A 13544-nucleotide genomic window follows, 5' to 3' on the forward strand; every position below is an offset into this window, starting at 1 on the left:
GGTTGAAGGGTTGCTTCAGAGCTTTAATCTATTCATTGAAAAAACCTCAACCAGGCCAGAAATGTGGGTGTGGATACAGACCTGGATTTTGATAAACACATTTACCCTTGAACACCCAAGAAATTTCCTTTTTTTTTTCTTTTGTTTGTTCATTTTGGGTAGCAAGAATTGACAGCTACCTAAAAATATTTTAAAGTAAAAACAAGAAAAAAAATAAAAAATAGAAAAACTTTAGAAAATTGGAGGCCAAAATGACCCCATGAGGTCTTCAGGGTTAAGGCAGTCACAAAATCAGCCTTTTATCATCTTTAAAAATATTTCAAGGATTAAAGATCTGATGTCTAAACAGGACCTTGAATGACAAGTTCATGCATTCATCTTCAGTTGACATAACTACTGTAACAGTGATTTTACTGGACAGGAAACTGCAACGTATTTAGGTCTCTGCTGCTTGGGTCTCCTACAAAAATAGACAACATCAGTCCAGTTCTAAGGTCTTTACACTGGCTGCCTGTCTTACTGGTTTATAAAGCTTTGAATTGTTTTAGCACCAAAATATATGATAGACCTCCTGCCCCAGTATGACCAGTCAGTCATCTCCGGTCATCTTGATCAGGTCTCAGAGTCAAAATCAAACATGGAGAGGCTGCATTCAGCTTTCATGCTCCACAGATCTGAAACAGACTTCCAAAAAGCCGTAGATCAGCTGAAACACTCAGTCTATTTACCACCAGGTTAAAGAGCCACCTGTTCTGTGCTGCATTTGATTAGTTTTTTTTTCAAAGTTTACATCTGACTGTTACTTTAAGTGTACTTTAAAATTAAGTTAACTAAGTTAATTAAGTCAACTTTTTTTTATTCTAATGATCAATTGTGTAATATTTATCTTGAATGTTTCCCTTAATGTTTTATGTAAATTCTTTAAACTGTTTTTGTACACGAAATTTGCCACACAAATAAAACGTGCCTATAAAATATAAAAAGGAAAAACGTAATCTCTTTAATGTTACTAACAAAGTCTATTAAGTAGTGTTTTCTGTAAGACACTTATATTTTATATTTATGTTGTTTGTATTTATTGTTTTTTTCATTTGGCCAGTTTGAAACACTCAAGTTGAAACTTTTATTAGTTTTTTAGAAAACACCTTCAAGTCGTGTTCCTATTTACTATGAAGGAGCATCCCACACATCTTACAAAAAGTCACTCTTTTATTTCAACAACTTTGTTCCAACAAACAACTTAACTTCACTCAGACAAGATAAACTTTTAATAGGCGTTCCGCCACACAAGCAGCCAGACAGTTTTTCAGGCTGATACAGCATTAGCTGGGAGGACTGTGCTTCATTTGTGCTTGCCTTGTCCTGTGACGGGAAGACCTATCAGGTGCCACCAGCATCCCCTCCACCCCAACACCCCCCGTGCCTCTCTCCTCCTGACCTCATTCTGTCATCTTCGTTTCCCTTCTTTCCCACTCTCAGGTCTTTTATAAAGTGTCTCCATGCATTACACATTTAACAATGCATTAAAAATAGGCCACCATCAATCAGTTCATTCAGTGTTGAGGACAGGATTTACTTGTGGCATCAATTTGATATGTTTTTCAGGGAAAGAACGACTATAAACTTGAAAAATGCCACATCCAGGGCATGCATGGAACTGAAACAAAAATAATATAAGTGCTAATAATTCCTCTTCCGAGAGAGTCCTTTTGAATTTGCATTTGCATGATATCCTATGGCATAACGTTGTACTACAGCCCAGCAGTGAAATTATATGCAGGTCTTCAGACTTGACAGGATATACAGCACAGTGTCGAAAACAGTGATTTAAGAACTGTGATGCATGATAGAGCAAAGGTACCAGGTGAGATCTGATGTAATTGTTGGAAGGGAGTCATGCGCCCAGGAGCTAACAATGGTCTAAACAGTCTGATTGGAGGTTGCTCTCGCCAAAACAGCTGTTTAACTGACGGCATCATTACATAAAAAAGCGCTCCGTTGTTATTCAAAGGTAATATTGTGTTATTGGGACTGGTTGCTGAGCAACCAGAGATTTTCTGGCATTTTTTTTTTAACTGTCCATTTAATATAGTTATATTGACAAAAGCACAAATTTACAAATGCGTGTGAGTTTTGTTAACAAGGTAAATTGTTAACAGGTAGGGGTGTGGAAGTCTCTCCGCCAGCTTTGATGTTGCAGCTCTGCTCTGAGCCTTGATCCTGCATTCTGGACTTCAAAACAGCCTGCGCCTCGTCGTGGGTATCAGCTTGAAAAGGCAGACGCCAACTGCACATACACGCCTGAAGGAGCACACAACAAAAATGACTAGAGAGCAAGACATATTCCTCAACTTCACAGGGAGAAAATGTTATTTGTGTTGTATTTCATTCAGCGAAGATCCACAGAGCGATTCAGAGGGGATACTGGGGGGGGGGGTTGGGAAGATATGGCTCTTTTGTGTATCTGATAGATTCTTTTCATTGATATAATTGAGGTCATATAAACCAAATAGAACAAGCATGCTAAATAATTTTCTACGTGTCCTGTGGCCCTGACGTTTTGTCAAAATAAAACAGTTGTTTTAATATGTTCCTCTGAGCTTGTAATGCAATAAACGTTTTTACATTTCTTACTTTAAAAATTGCCCCGCAGCTATGTTTTCCTTTTTGCACAGAACACGTCACTCTGATTCACTCTTTGGTCGACTACCAAGTGTCTGTTTCTGATTATGTTTTTCCAGACCATTTTCACTTATTACACCCTCAGGTGCACTCTGTGCTGTTGGGCAGCAGCTTTCACAGACATGACTCCATTATGTGCTTGATGACACACACACACACACACACACACACACACACACACACACACACACACACACACACCAGCTCATCCAATGTGGACTGCACTGTTTTCAAAATGTTTCAGCCTTTCTCTCCTTTTAAGGTGAGATCAGAAAGACCTTTTACCTTGAAACATGTCTTGAATCTTTTGCTGACTATGTACAGCGCAATTGGGTTGATGCATGAGTTCAGCGATGCCATGTTTATGCCAAAATAGTCCAGAACAAGAAAAATGCTGAAAAAGAGCATATTAATTGTTGTAAAATAAGTCAAAGTTCAAGGGATGTAAAAATAAAAATAGATGCTCACCTCAGTAAACGGCACCTATCAGGGTCTTTCTCATCATACATGGTTAATTTCAAGATTCTGCTGAGATATAGAGGCAGCCAGCAGAGTGCAAACACCAACACCAAGCAGAAGACAGTTTTTGCAACTTCCCACCTCTTTGAAACAACAAAAAAGAGGGTGTTAAAATCCTATTTGTTGGAAAAAAGGGCAAATTGTGGTTCAAAAATAAAAAGAGTCATTTCTAACCTGCTTGATGTGATCGCTCAAAGTGTTTTCTGTTTTTCTTAGCATTTTCTGGGTCATAAGCGTGTAGAAAACTGCAGTCCAGGCCAGTGGCATGCAGAAGTAGAAGCCAAAGAGCCACCAGTCTTTCCCTGCTTTATACATCTAAGTTAGAAAAGAAAGTGTTAAATAGTTTGTCAATGCTGCGGGTGGTATGAAGTTCACTGGTTGCTATGCTACCAAATCCATCTAGCAGTATTTGACACATACATATCTAGCCTAACAAGGGCATCGATAAACATGGCTTTTGACTTCTGGCTTCTGCTTAAATTAGTACAAAAAAATAAAATCAGTCATCACGAATTTAATTCCCTTTCAGAAATAACTCTCAATCTGTTTATTTCATACTGTTGTGCTCTAGGTGCACACGGCTTTTCATTACCTGCATGAACTGGCTGGTTTGCATGGGGTGAAGAAGACATATTCTCAGATGCTTCTCTTTGTAGTCCATCGTTATCATATCAAAGCCGACAGCTTCAGGAACAGCCAGCAGGATTGAAATAACCCATATCAGGGTTATTTCAATTGCTGTCCACACAGGAACCCAGATGCCTTTGATTTGATGCCAGGATATCACAGCTCGGTATCTTCAAAATCAGTCAGAAAATGTTATGGCTTGGAGATCTTTGTTTGTAACAATGGAGCAATTTAATTGTTTTTTTCTTTCTTTCTTTCTTTCTTTCTTTCTTTCTTTCTTTCTTTCTTTCTTTCTTTCTTTCTTTCTTTCTTTCTTTCTTTCTTTCTTTCTTTCTTTCTTTCTTTCTTTCTTTCTTTCTTTCTTTCTTTCTTTTTTTCTTTCTTTCTTTCTTTTCAATTGAAATGCAATTCAAGGACTAATGCTAAACCAATGTGTCTCTTTGATGAAACACAGACAGTAGCAACAAAACACTCCTCTTTGATGGCATAGAATAGTTCAGCCTATCTCCTCACCTGTCAACGCTCAAAGCACATAAACTCAATACGGTAATCCCAACAGAAGTTTTCTGGATGAAGGGGACAAGTTTGCATAGAACTAAACCAAAGGGCCAATCTTCTGCCATGAGCTGCAACAAAAGAAAGGATTCTCTTAAAAGGAAAAAAAACAGAAAACTACTGCATTCAAAAAACAAAAGCCAGATATGAAGGGTATTGTTGTGGTATTTCTGCATATGTCAGAGAAACTCACCCTGTATGAGTTGATTGGAATGTCTATCACAATGTGGATCAAATCCCCCAAAGCGAGACTTGCAATGATGATGTTTGGTCCACTTCTCATGTTTTTATTTACATATATGACTTTAAGTAAGGCAGAATTCCCCACAATCCCGACAACAAATACAAGCAGAGAGGCCAGTAGGTTGATGTATTTGAAGGTGTCTCTGATCCGAGCTGGCTGGGAGCACATGGGATGTTGGGGTGTTTTTCCCCCATTTTTTTCTGGTGGATGAAACGAGCTGTTGGAGCTCTGTTTATTTGGCATTAAAAGACTAGGGGAGGCTGTTTCAGAGCGCTCAATTAGAGGGAGCCATCCTGAATTCTGATCACTTGCCTGTAATCCGATGAGAATATTTCCAAAACACAGAATGAACGTCCAGGTCCACATTATTAATGATTTTCACAAAAGGCGCTGAAGTGTTTTTATTTTTTTCCAAATCAGAACTAAGAAATGGAAGGTGAAAAAAAAAATATGTTAGCCTTTTGAGTCACGTCAAAGTATGGAGCTGATGAGAAAAATAAATTTCATTTTCTATTCAAAAGGCAAGAAGAAATCGACAAAACACAGAGATACAGAGAGACGCAGAGAATCATTCCAGCTTACCTTCAGATGTGCATAAACACTGTGAACGCGTCTCTGCAAAACCTAAGAAAAAGCCTGTTTGTTAACCACAAAAAAACAGTCTTTGTTGGTGCGCCTGCTGTAAATGTTTGAATTTAGCGATAGGAAATCGGGGTTTTATAGACCGAGGTATTGTTACTCATCGATCTGTCAGTGGTGACTGTAATTACTTTTCCAGATGCCTCACCTGAAATGAAAGCATGCAGTCGTCTGTTATCTCATAGTGAGATCATTTTATGAGCTTCGGTTATATGCTCCTTTTTTCCATCATCGTGTCAGAAAAACAATGTTGTTGCACAAAATATATGTATGTAATTAAATCTCTTTCTTTGTACATTTACCAACAAAAGATTCACCACCGTATGAAGCCATAACTAATTTTAAGCATGCCAGAAAAATCCTCTCCACTATACTGCCAAGAAACTGCACGTGAAGTATAACAAATATGACAGGAAAGGGCTCAGTGTTAGGTGACTTTTCCTTTTTTTTTGCCTAATTTGACATACCACCTTTTAAAAACATGAGTCTCACCACATCCTACCTGGAATACGGCGCCTCTGCTTCCCCCCAGAGTCCTAAGAAGGTGACTTCTCCCCTTGACAGTGTTTTGACAGCCTGAAGAGCCTGGAGGAGCATTGGGACATGTTACAACTAGAAGAGATCCCATTGTTAAAAGTGCACCCAATAAATACTCCACATCTCCTCACATCTGTGCTTCTCTGGTGACAGATGACCTTGAGGAAGTTTGCTCCTGCATTCCTCTCAAAGAACAGACAAAAGTGAGTTGAAAATGAATATGAGAAATGCTCACAGCAAGACTTTCTGTACAGTATTCAGCGTGAATGCAACATTTGATTGGAATTAATTCAAGGAAATAAAAAAAAAGATCCTATAGGAACCTTGAAAGAATCTGAAAGGAACTGTAGTTTACAAAATCTGTCTAAAAATCTACAGAAATTTTTAGTTGTTGGTTTTCTTCTTTGCATCTTTACTTTTTGCCAACATCTGAGTTAAAAAAATCCTTATTTGGCACCGAAGTGTTGCAAAAGCTTTTCATACTGCAAACTGAAAATAAACGTTGCCATTGCCACTAGATGTGTGTTGCTAAAGCTACCATAACTGTTTGCCATAAACAGATATTCATGTAGAATATCTGCATAAATAGGAAAAAAAGTCATGATTGGAAAATTTGGAATGACTCCCCCTGATAGATAAGGTGTAATGTGAAATGTTGTCAGTTTTTTTTGTAAAAGCAGAACACCAGCACAATGTGACTGTGAACATTTTTATCTGCTAACAATTGGCATTGTTAAGGAGCCCCTAAAGGGCCATTGAAGAAAAACGAACAAAACAATTGAAGTAAAAAAAGAAAAAAAACAACTTAACAGAAACACTAAATTGCTTCAGTTTGTTGTAAGAATCCAAATGCCAAATAAAATTTGGACGCTTTGCAAAGTAACTGTGGCGATGCAGACGTCTGGCTCTTCAGAGTTCAACACCCTGTGGGTCAAGTTCTCGTAGAATGAGACGGACATGTTCTTTCCTTATGTGCAGCCCATTCTGAACGCACTTTGCATGCATCCACCAATATTAATGGAGCTTACTGAATGATCTTCATTCTTCCTGAATAAAAGGGAAAACCTGATCTTAACTCCTGCGTCGAAACAAACCACATGACTTTACAACTCGTTTAAGATGACGTTCAGAGATGATATAACTGTGAAGGTGAGCAAGCAAAGCTGCAATCTCCTTGTAGACTAGTCCAAAACCAAAGTAGAACTCAATTAGCTCACATAATGCCATTTCCAGGTAACTTGGGTAAATGTCTCTGTGCGCAAATGATCATAAATGTCCAGATAATAACTGGTATTTTGTGTGCACCCGTTACTAAGTGGTGTGCACCCGTTACTAACAGGTGAGGACCCATTACTAACAGATGCACACTTGTTAGTAACGGGTGCTTACCAGTTAGTTTTTATTTGTATTTATTCTTTTTTTTCTTCATTGTCCCTTTAGGGGCTCCATAATACAGAGATTAAATTTTGGAATTTATTTTGAAAAGTTATAAAACAATAAATCCTTAAATATGATATGGAAATACCCTTCTTTGACCTTGGTAGATGCTAAGATAGTAGAATGACAACCTCCTCCATATGGTTTTGATTATTTGTAGTGTTTCAGTTTCTGTTTTTGTAGCTTCCCTTCCTTCCTGTTACATTTAAACAGCCTCATTCCTGTTGATCTGATAGCCCTTCACCTGCATTCCACACATGCGTTGTATACTCTTCGGTATTCCTTGTTCCGTTCCCAAGTCTGTCTTGTTTTGACAGGTTGCTTTAGGTTTCTGCTTTAGTGGGTGTTCTACAATTCCTTTTGACGTGTTTGTTAACTTGCTTGCTAGTCTGCTGCTAGCAAACCAGAAAATTTGCTCTGAACCTCCTTCTGCATGGTTCAGTGGAAGGCTCCAATAAAGATATTATTTTCACAAATTATTGCAAATGTTACCATCAGGAAGTCAAACATAGAGTGGGCTTTTCATTGTTTTAGTTCCTAATCAGAGGTGAGAAATGATAAATATGACATCCCATGGCTGTTAGGAGTTGGTGATTAGGTTGTATTTTGAGTGTAGAATGAAACCTAACCAAACTTTTTACATGAGAAGGTGAAGTTTTTTAAGCATCCAAATCACTTCAAGACAAAATGCACAACCAATTAAAGCGCAATGGAAGTTAATCCGTTTGAACTTTGAGCACTCGGGGACTCAGATTTAGTATGAATGCTGTCCCATTTAATTCACGGAAATGCCAGCCGTTTGAAAGTAATCATGGAGGAAAAATAATTGCAGTTTGTGCCTGGTCATAACTACATGTCACCACGTCTTGCATACATCGGAATAGAGCTGTGAAAGAAAAAGCCTGGAGCAAGATTTATAAGGTTTGCACTGCTTCAACATTTTGCACCAAGCCTCTTCCAATTGAGTTAGTATCAACAGTCCTGTGTGAACACCATATGCTAAAAGCCTGTTCATTTAGCATTTTTCATTCAGCGTGTCCGGTGCGTTCTTGAACACTCTCGACACATGCCCAGTGTGCGTGTAGTGCAAGTAGACGGTCAGTTTAGTCAAAACTGAGAATCTTAGGTTGGTAAAGATCAACTTGTTCAACGTGATGAAACTATACAAAATTTATCTTGTAACCTCTTTTGTCTATTGTTTTGTTTATTAACCCCTGTGCTATCCTATGGGGTCCAAATGACCCAATCCTTACATTGACTTGTTCTCCCTACCATGACAAAGGTGAATAAAGGTGAAGAGGATTTCATGTAATCCATGGACACTAGTGAAGATCACAAATCATTAAAGAAAAAAAGGTTCAACGCACTGTCTTGTGGGGTCTAGATGACCCCACTCCCAATGTTAAAGTGCCTAGGATAGCACAAGGGTTAAAATTAGCACCTCCTTTAGTGTTTTTATTTATTCACTTTGCATACTTCATGAAGTCTTTTGTATTCTCTTATTTTGCATTTTTACCCACTTGGGACACACTCTTTTGTTTTAAATAAGCTTGCATAGTGATGAATCACAGGAAAAATCATATTTGAAAATACCAAGGTAGCAATCTGCAAACAAAAGCATAATACAGATGCAGAATTAGGTTGTTGGTTTGAAGTGGGCTTTGGTTTGACCGCAATATTAATGCTCGAGTGTTTCCACGAGGAGGTAATTTTTATGGGTAGAACGTTCAGGTTTAAATATAGATACATACACATGAATGATATGTACATTTATTTCCATAAAACACGTTTGATGTTGTTTTATTTTGGCAGAAAAATGAAGAGCTGTCACAGGATCTGGGTTCACCTCGTCTCCCAGGATACAGACCAGTGCCAAAACCATCTCCTAATACTGAGGTGGTGTCGACTGAGTCCAGGGTCTGAAAAAAGACAGCTATGGCCTTTTTTTCATTTTCCCATGGTAATAACTGCAAGTAGAGGCTGTAATATCAGAGGTGGAGAGGTGATTGTGAATCTGTTTTTTTTTTGCTGCAGGTAGCAGAGGATGAATCTACAAAGAATGTTCATCTTTCTCACTGTGGCTACTGCCAGCAGCTCTGTCAGCCCTTCATGCACAGTGACCTACTGGAAAATTCGATCCACTCCGAGAGGGTGAGAGCAGTTTGTTTTACTGATCAGCAGGTCATTAGAAATAATGACTGCTTGGATAACCTTTACAGGAGAACAGAATCACCCCTATTTGTGGTTGAAGAAAAGGTTCAAAGCTGAGGAGCGGTGAAAGTGAAAAGAAATTTTTACATCTGATTTTCTTTTATTTGGCTCCTCTGTTGAGAGGACGGCAGGCAAATGAGAGCTTATCCTGAAAAAGGGAAAAGACGAGAAAGAATGAGGGTGATTGAAAGATTGATGTGAACCTTCATCAAGACTGATGGGAGAAAAGCCGCTAACAAAGAGACAAAAGAGAGGTGGGTTATGTCCTCTTTTTATTCGCCTTGCATCTTCTCCACTGAGCAGTTAGATATAAAGCCTTATAATGGCATTCATTGTACTATATTGCTTGCAATAAAGTTGCTTCACTTTTTATGTATTAATAACCACAAAAGGAACTAAAGCCTGAATGGGAGGTTGTCTTCCACAATTTCACGTTTTTTTTTTTGGTTTTTCTTTTACAAAAATATATAACTGTCTCGACTGATTTAAGGTAAGCTGCTTCATGTTTAACTCCAGGGAAAAGCAGGAAAAGATAAGACTGCGCGAAAACCTTGAATGCAACCTTGAGCCTTGTCAAGTCGAAGCAGCAAAAACTAATAAGCATGCTACCATTCATGCCACTTACTAAGACGGTTTGAATAAACGTACATCTTCCCCTTTCATTTCCTGCCGAGATTAAATAAAGCTGTCGGAGGAGTTCGGAGGTTAGCCACTTGATCATCAGATATCAAACAAAGCACTGGCATGTTTACACAAAACAAGTCAAACGGTGAAGCATAATTAGGTTTGTGCTTTTGTTATGAATTTACCCATGTGTCACACTCAGTGTTTAGTTATCTGTCAAAATTTGAGGCTAAAAGGTAAAAGGAGCCAATCAGAAGAATGAGTCTGAGTGAATGAGAATGAGACAGATTTACTAGAAATATAGGCCATGAAAAAAACAAAAAAAATGTCTTTCATCAAATTAAAATGCTTTAAAAAGATGAGAAAAGTGACCTGATTTGCAAATGAAACAGGTAATGTTATGTATCCGTTTTGTCCCTACAGACTGAATCGATTCTCTTTGATGAAAGCTTTGCACATGATTAATAATCCTCAATAAACAAATGTATTCTACTGGGAAAACAGCTATAACACTACCCTCAGAACAAAGTGCTTGCTTTTTTTTTTTTAAATAATCTTGCAGGACAAGGACTTTTCCCCCAGCATTAAAGACTTTTCAAAATAAAAGTGGTTGAAGACAATACTATATTGTAAAAATTGAATTAAGAAATGATCCATAATGAATGTGTTTTTTATTATTGGGAAATTATTTTGGCATTATCAACTACCGGTAGCTTAGCGAAGAAGTAGAATTGAGGTAGAAAAGAGGAATATAAGCCCAGTAACTGTCAATCCACAGGAAGACGTGTCAAAAAAAAAATCATGCTGGAAATAAAAGGATTTTTAGGTATTGTTTTTTTATTAATGTACACATGTTTTCAGGCATGAGGTTTGAGAAGAACCTATTGACTGTATAAGAGAACTGGAGTAATCGTTCCCCCTTGCACTCCAAATTGAAAGTCTCAAAAGCTGAAATCCCTTAGAGTTCTATTGGGAGATAATCAACTATTACTTAGTCATTATATTTGTCAGAATAACCATTCTTGCTCTGCTACCTTTTTTCAAGATGTTTTTGGTAATCCATTTATTTTTCAAGATATGTGTGCTGTAGTGCCAGTTTTTCAAGTTATAAACTGTCCAATCAGATGCCTCAATATAAGTAGGTGGTCTCACCTCGAGCGTGCAAAGCATTTCATTGACAAACTCTTCTAATCCGGCTTTCAGTGGAAGGCATGAGGTCTTCTACATGCCTATTCCTGATTGGAGAGAGTGGTTGCCATAGAAACGTAGACTACGACTGACTTTGACCTTTTTTTTTCTTACCTTGGGTTGTTATCAAGGTATGAGAGCTGCACTGACCACAAAGCGCTTTTAAATTCATTCTACCTGTGGCAGAACAAATAAAGCTATCTATCTATCAATTACGGCTTATTGAGGACGTCTGGTTCCAACATGTCGACAGCGGTATTGCGAAAAAATGGTGACTGAAATGATTTAATTTCATGGGAATCGGAAGCAAGACATTTCCTATGGGTGACATCAAAGTCAATCGGTCCGGTTCTCTCATAGTCAGTGGTAGAACCTGAACACAGGCGCCTGTGGGCAATATGAAGGAAAGCGTGTAAAATATTTTTAAAAAGATAAGGCATAATTACTGAGCCTTAATGTTGTTGTTGTTTCTCTTTTGGCTTTTCCCATCAGGGGTTGCCACAGCGAACGAGTTGCATGGTAAACTTGGCAATGTTTCATGCTGGATGCCCTTCCCTGATGCAACCCTCTCAAAGCAACCAGGCTTGGGACCGGCACAGAAGCAGAGAAAGGAACAGGGAGCAGCCTGGATTTGACGGCTGGAAGGCGCCGCAAACCAGCACGAGCTAAACCAGCTCTCACTGAGCCTTAATGTTACAAAACTAAAATAAAATATATCCACAAAAACATAAAAAAATAAAAAAATAAAACAAACAAGACAAGCAGAACTAAAGCAGAGATGTTTGTCTTCACAAAACGTCTACCGGATATTCAAAAACAATTTGTTCTTTAATGTTTTTGTGATTTTGTACAAGGAAATTTCAATGTAAAATTAAATCAATCAGAAATTACTTGTTAGTACTTAGTCATTGGTCAATTCCTTATTTTTTTTCGTTAGGGAAACTAGTGACAAAGTAAACAAAAGAGAAACCAGACCACCAGTAATGTTTTAATAAAAAATAAACTGCATATTTCTGAAGTAAAAGATTTGATTCTTGTTAAGTGGTAAATGTTTGAGATATTTACTGATAAATATCAGACTAATTTATCCATTAAATGGGTGTTGAGGAGTAAAGATTTAATCTCTTCCTAATTGATTTTTGACTCTTAACCAAATAGAGAAAGCTTGGTACAAATTAAAAAACTTCACCAGGTAAATAATTCTCAACAATATTGATGCAAATGTGTGAAAACAGAGTAATAACACAGAGAAATACAATATCTTATGGATCTATGTTAGGTTCTTGGTGTCTAGTTTTCAAAGAATTTCCTCAGGAGTAAATCAGACCTTTTACCTCATGCAGTGAACACACACTGCTACTGTTTGTTGTTGTTGTTGTTGTTGTTTCATTGTTAGACGGTTAAATCCATCATCCAGGCTGTGGAACAGTGAGCATTGTACTGCATTTGCAATGAGCAGGTTGCAGATTTGAGCCAAGGCTCAGTCACAGTCTGCTTGCTTCAGAAGGAGCATTTATATTTTAAACTACTCAGTTTTAGTTTGACATGTACTCTGTGTTTGGTAAAAATGTTGACACAGAGCTACATTTTCATCATCTAAAAAGGGGTCAAAAAACAACAACAAAAAAGTTGTTATTATTGAATACATTTATATCCCAGGATGTTTCTTAAGTCAAGTTTTATAAATTATTATCGCCCAACGTCATGTCTTTAATTGCCTTTACATTATCATGTTCTCTAAACACAATGTCTTCTTTACTATAGTAATGAGTAACAATTGACTACCAGGCAGTTGCTTGTTTGTTCCAAACCACTTAAGCAACTTTTTGAGGAAGGGTTAATTAAATAAAATGGGAAACATGAGCAAAATTAATCAGTTCATGGTCTGTTTTTGTAGCAATTAATTGCTGTTGTTAAAACCCAGGCTTGGTTTATATAGTGTGAAAATGAAGTATACCCACACATGCTTGGTTTTCACTGTGCACATATGAGTTCCTCCTTCCACAGTAAAAACATGTTTTATAGATTACCTGGAAAGTATTAAGTTTACTTTAGAACAGTGGTCTGCAACCTGCGGCTCCGAAGAGGCATTTGGCACCATCAACCCCCCCGGCTCTTTGGCCTTGAAGAAAAATGCAACCGATTTAAAAATGTAGTTTTGGTTCATTTGTTTTAGTTAATAATTTTTGTCATTTATATTTAGATTTTTAATGTCCGATTACTGAACATGGTGAAATGTTTAATCTGTGAAACATTATTCATATATTCCTCTTTTCTACCT

The 13544-nt window shown here is 37.6% G+C and overlaps 1 protein-coding gene and 1 long non-coding RNA gene across 2 annotated transcripts; one reads left to right on the forward strand and one right to left on the reverse strand.

Annotated features, from left to right (window-relative positions):
* Nucleotides 1-1208: 1208 nt before the first annotated feature.
* LOC100049225 (endothelin receptor type B) lies at nucleotides 1209-5332 on the reverse strand. Its single transcript, XM_004081947.5, has 8 exons — nucleotides 5210-5332; nucleotides 4577-5049; nucleotides 4342-4454; nucleotides 3794-3998; nucleotides 3376-3516; nucleotides 3151-3284; nucleotides 2968-3076; nucleotides 1209-2301 (listed from the first exon to the last, which is right to left on the reverse strand). The coding sequence occupies exons 2-8, from the start codon at nucleotides 4991-4993 to the stop codon at nucleotides 2137-2139; spliced, it is 1284 nt and encodes a 427-aa protein (XP_004081995.1). The 5' UTR covers nucleotides 4994-5049; nucleotides 5210-5332; the 3' UTR covers nucleotides 1209-2136.
* A 3617-nt stretch (nucleotides 5333-8949) lies between these two features.
* Nucleotides 8950-13136, forward strand: LOC144988624 (uncharacterized). Its single transcript, XR_013652564.1, has 3 exons — nucleotides 8950-9200; nucleotides 9275-9705; nucleotides 11756-13136. It is a non-coding gene; the product is annotated as an uncharacterized LOC144988624 (long non-coding RNA).
* Nucleotides 13137-13544: the final 408 nt, after the last annotated feature.

Source organism: Oryzias latipes, chromosome 21, assembly GCF_053564925.1.
Source record: "Oryzias latipes strain Hd-rR chromosome 21, Olatipes_Hd-rR_3.1".
Taxonomy (NCBI): domain Eukaryota; kingdom Metazoa; phylum Chordata; class Actinopteri; order Beloniformes; family Adrianichthyidae; genus Oryzias; species Oryzias latipes.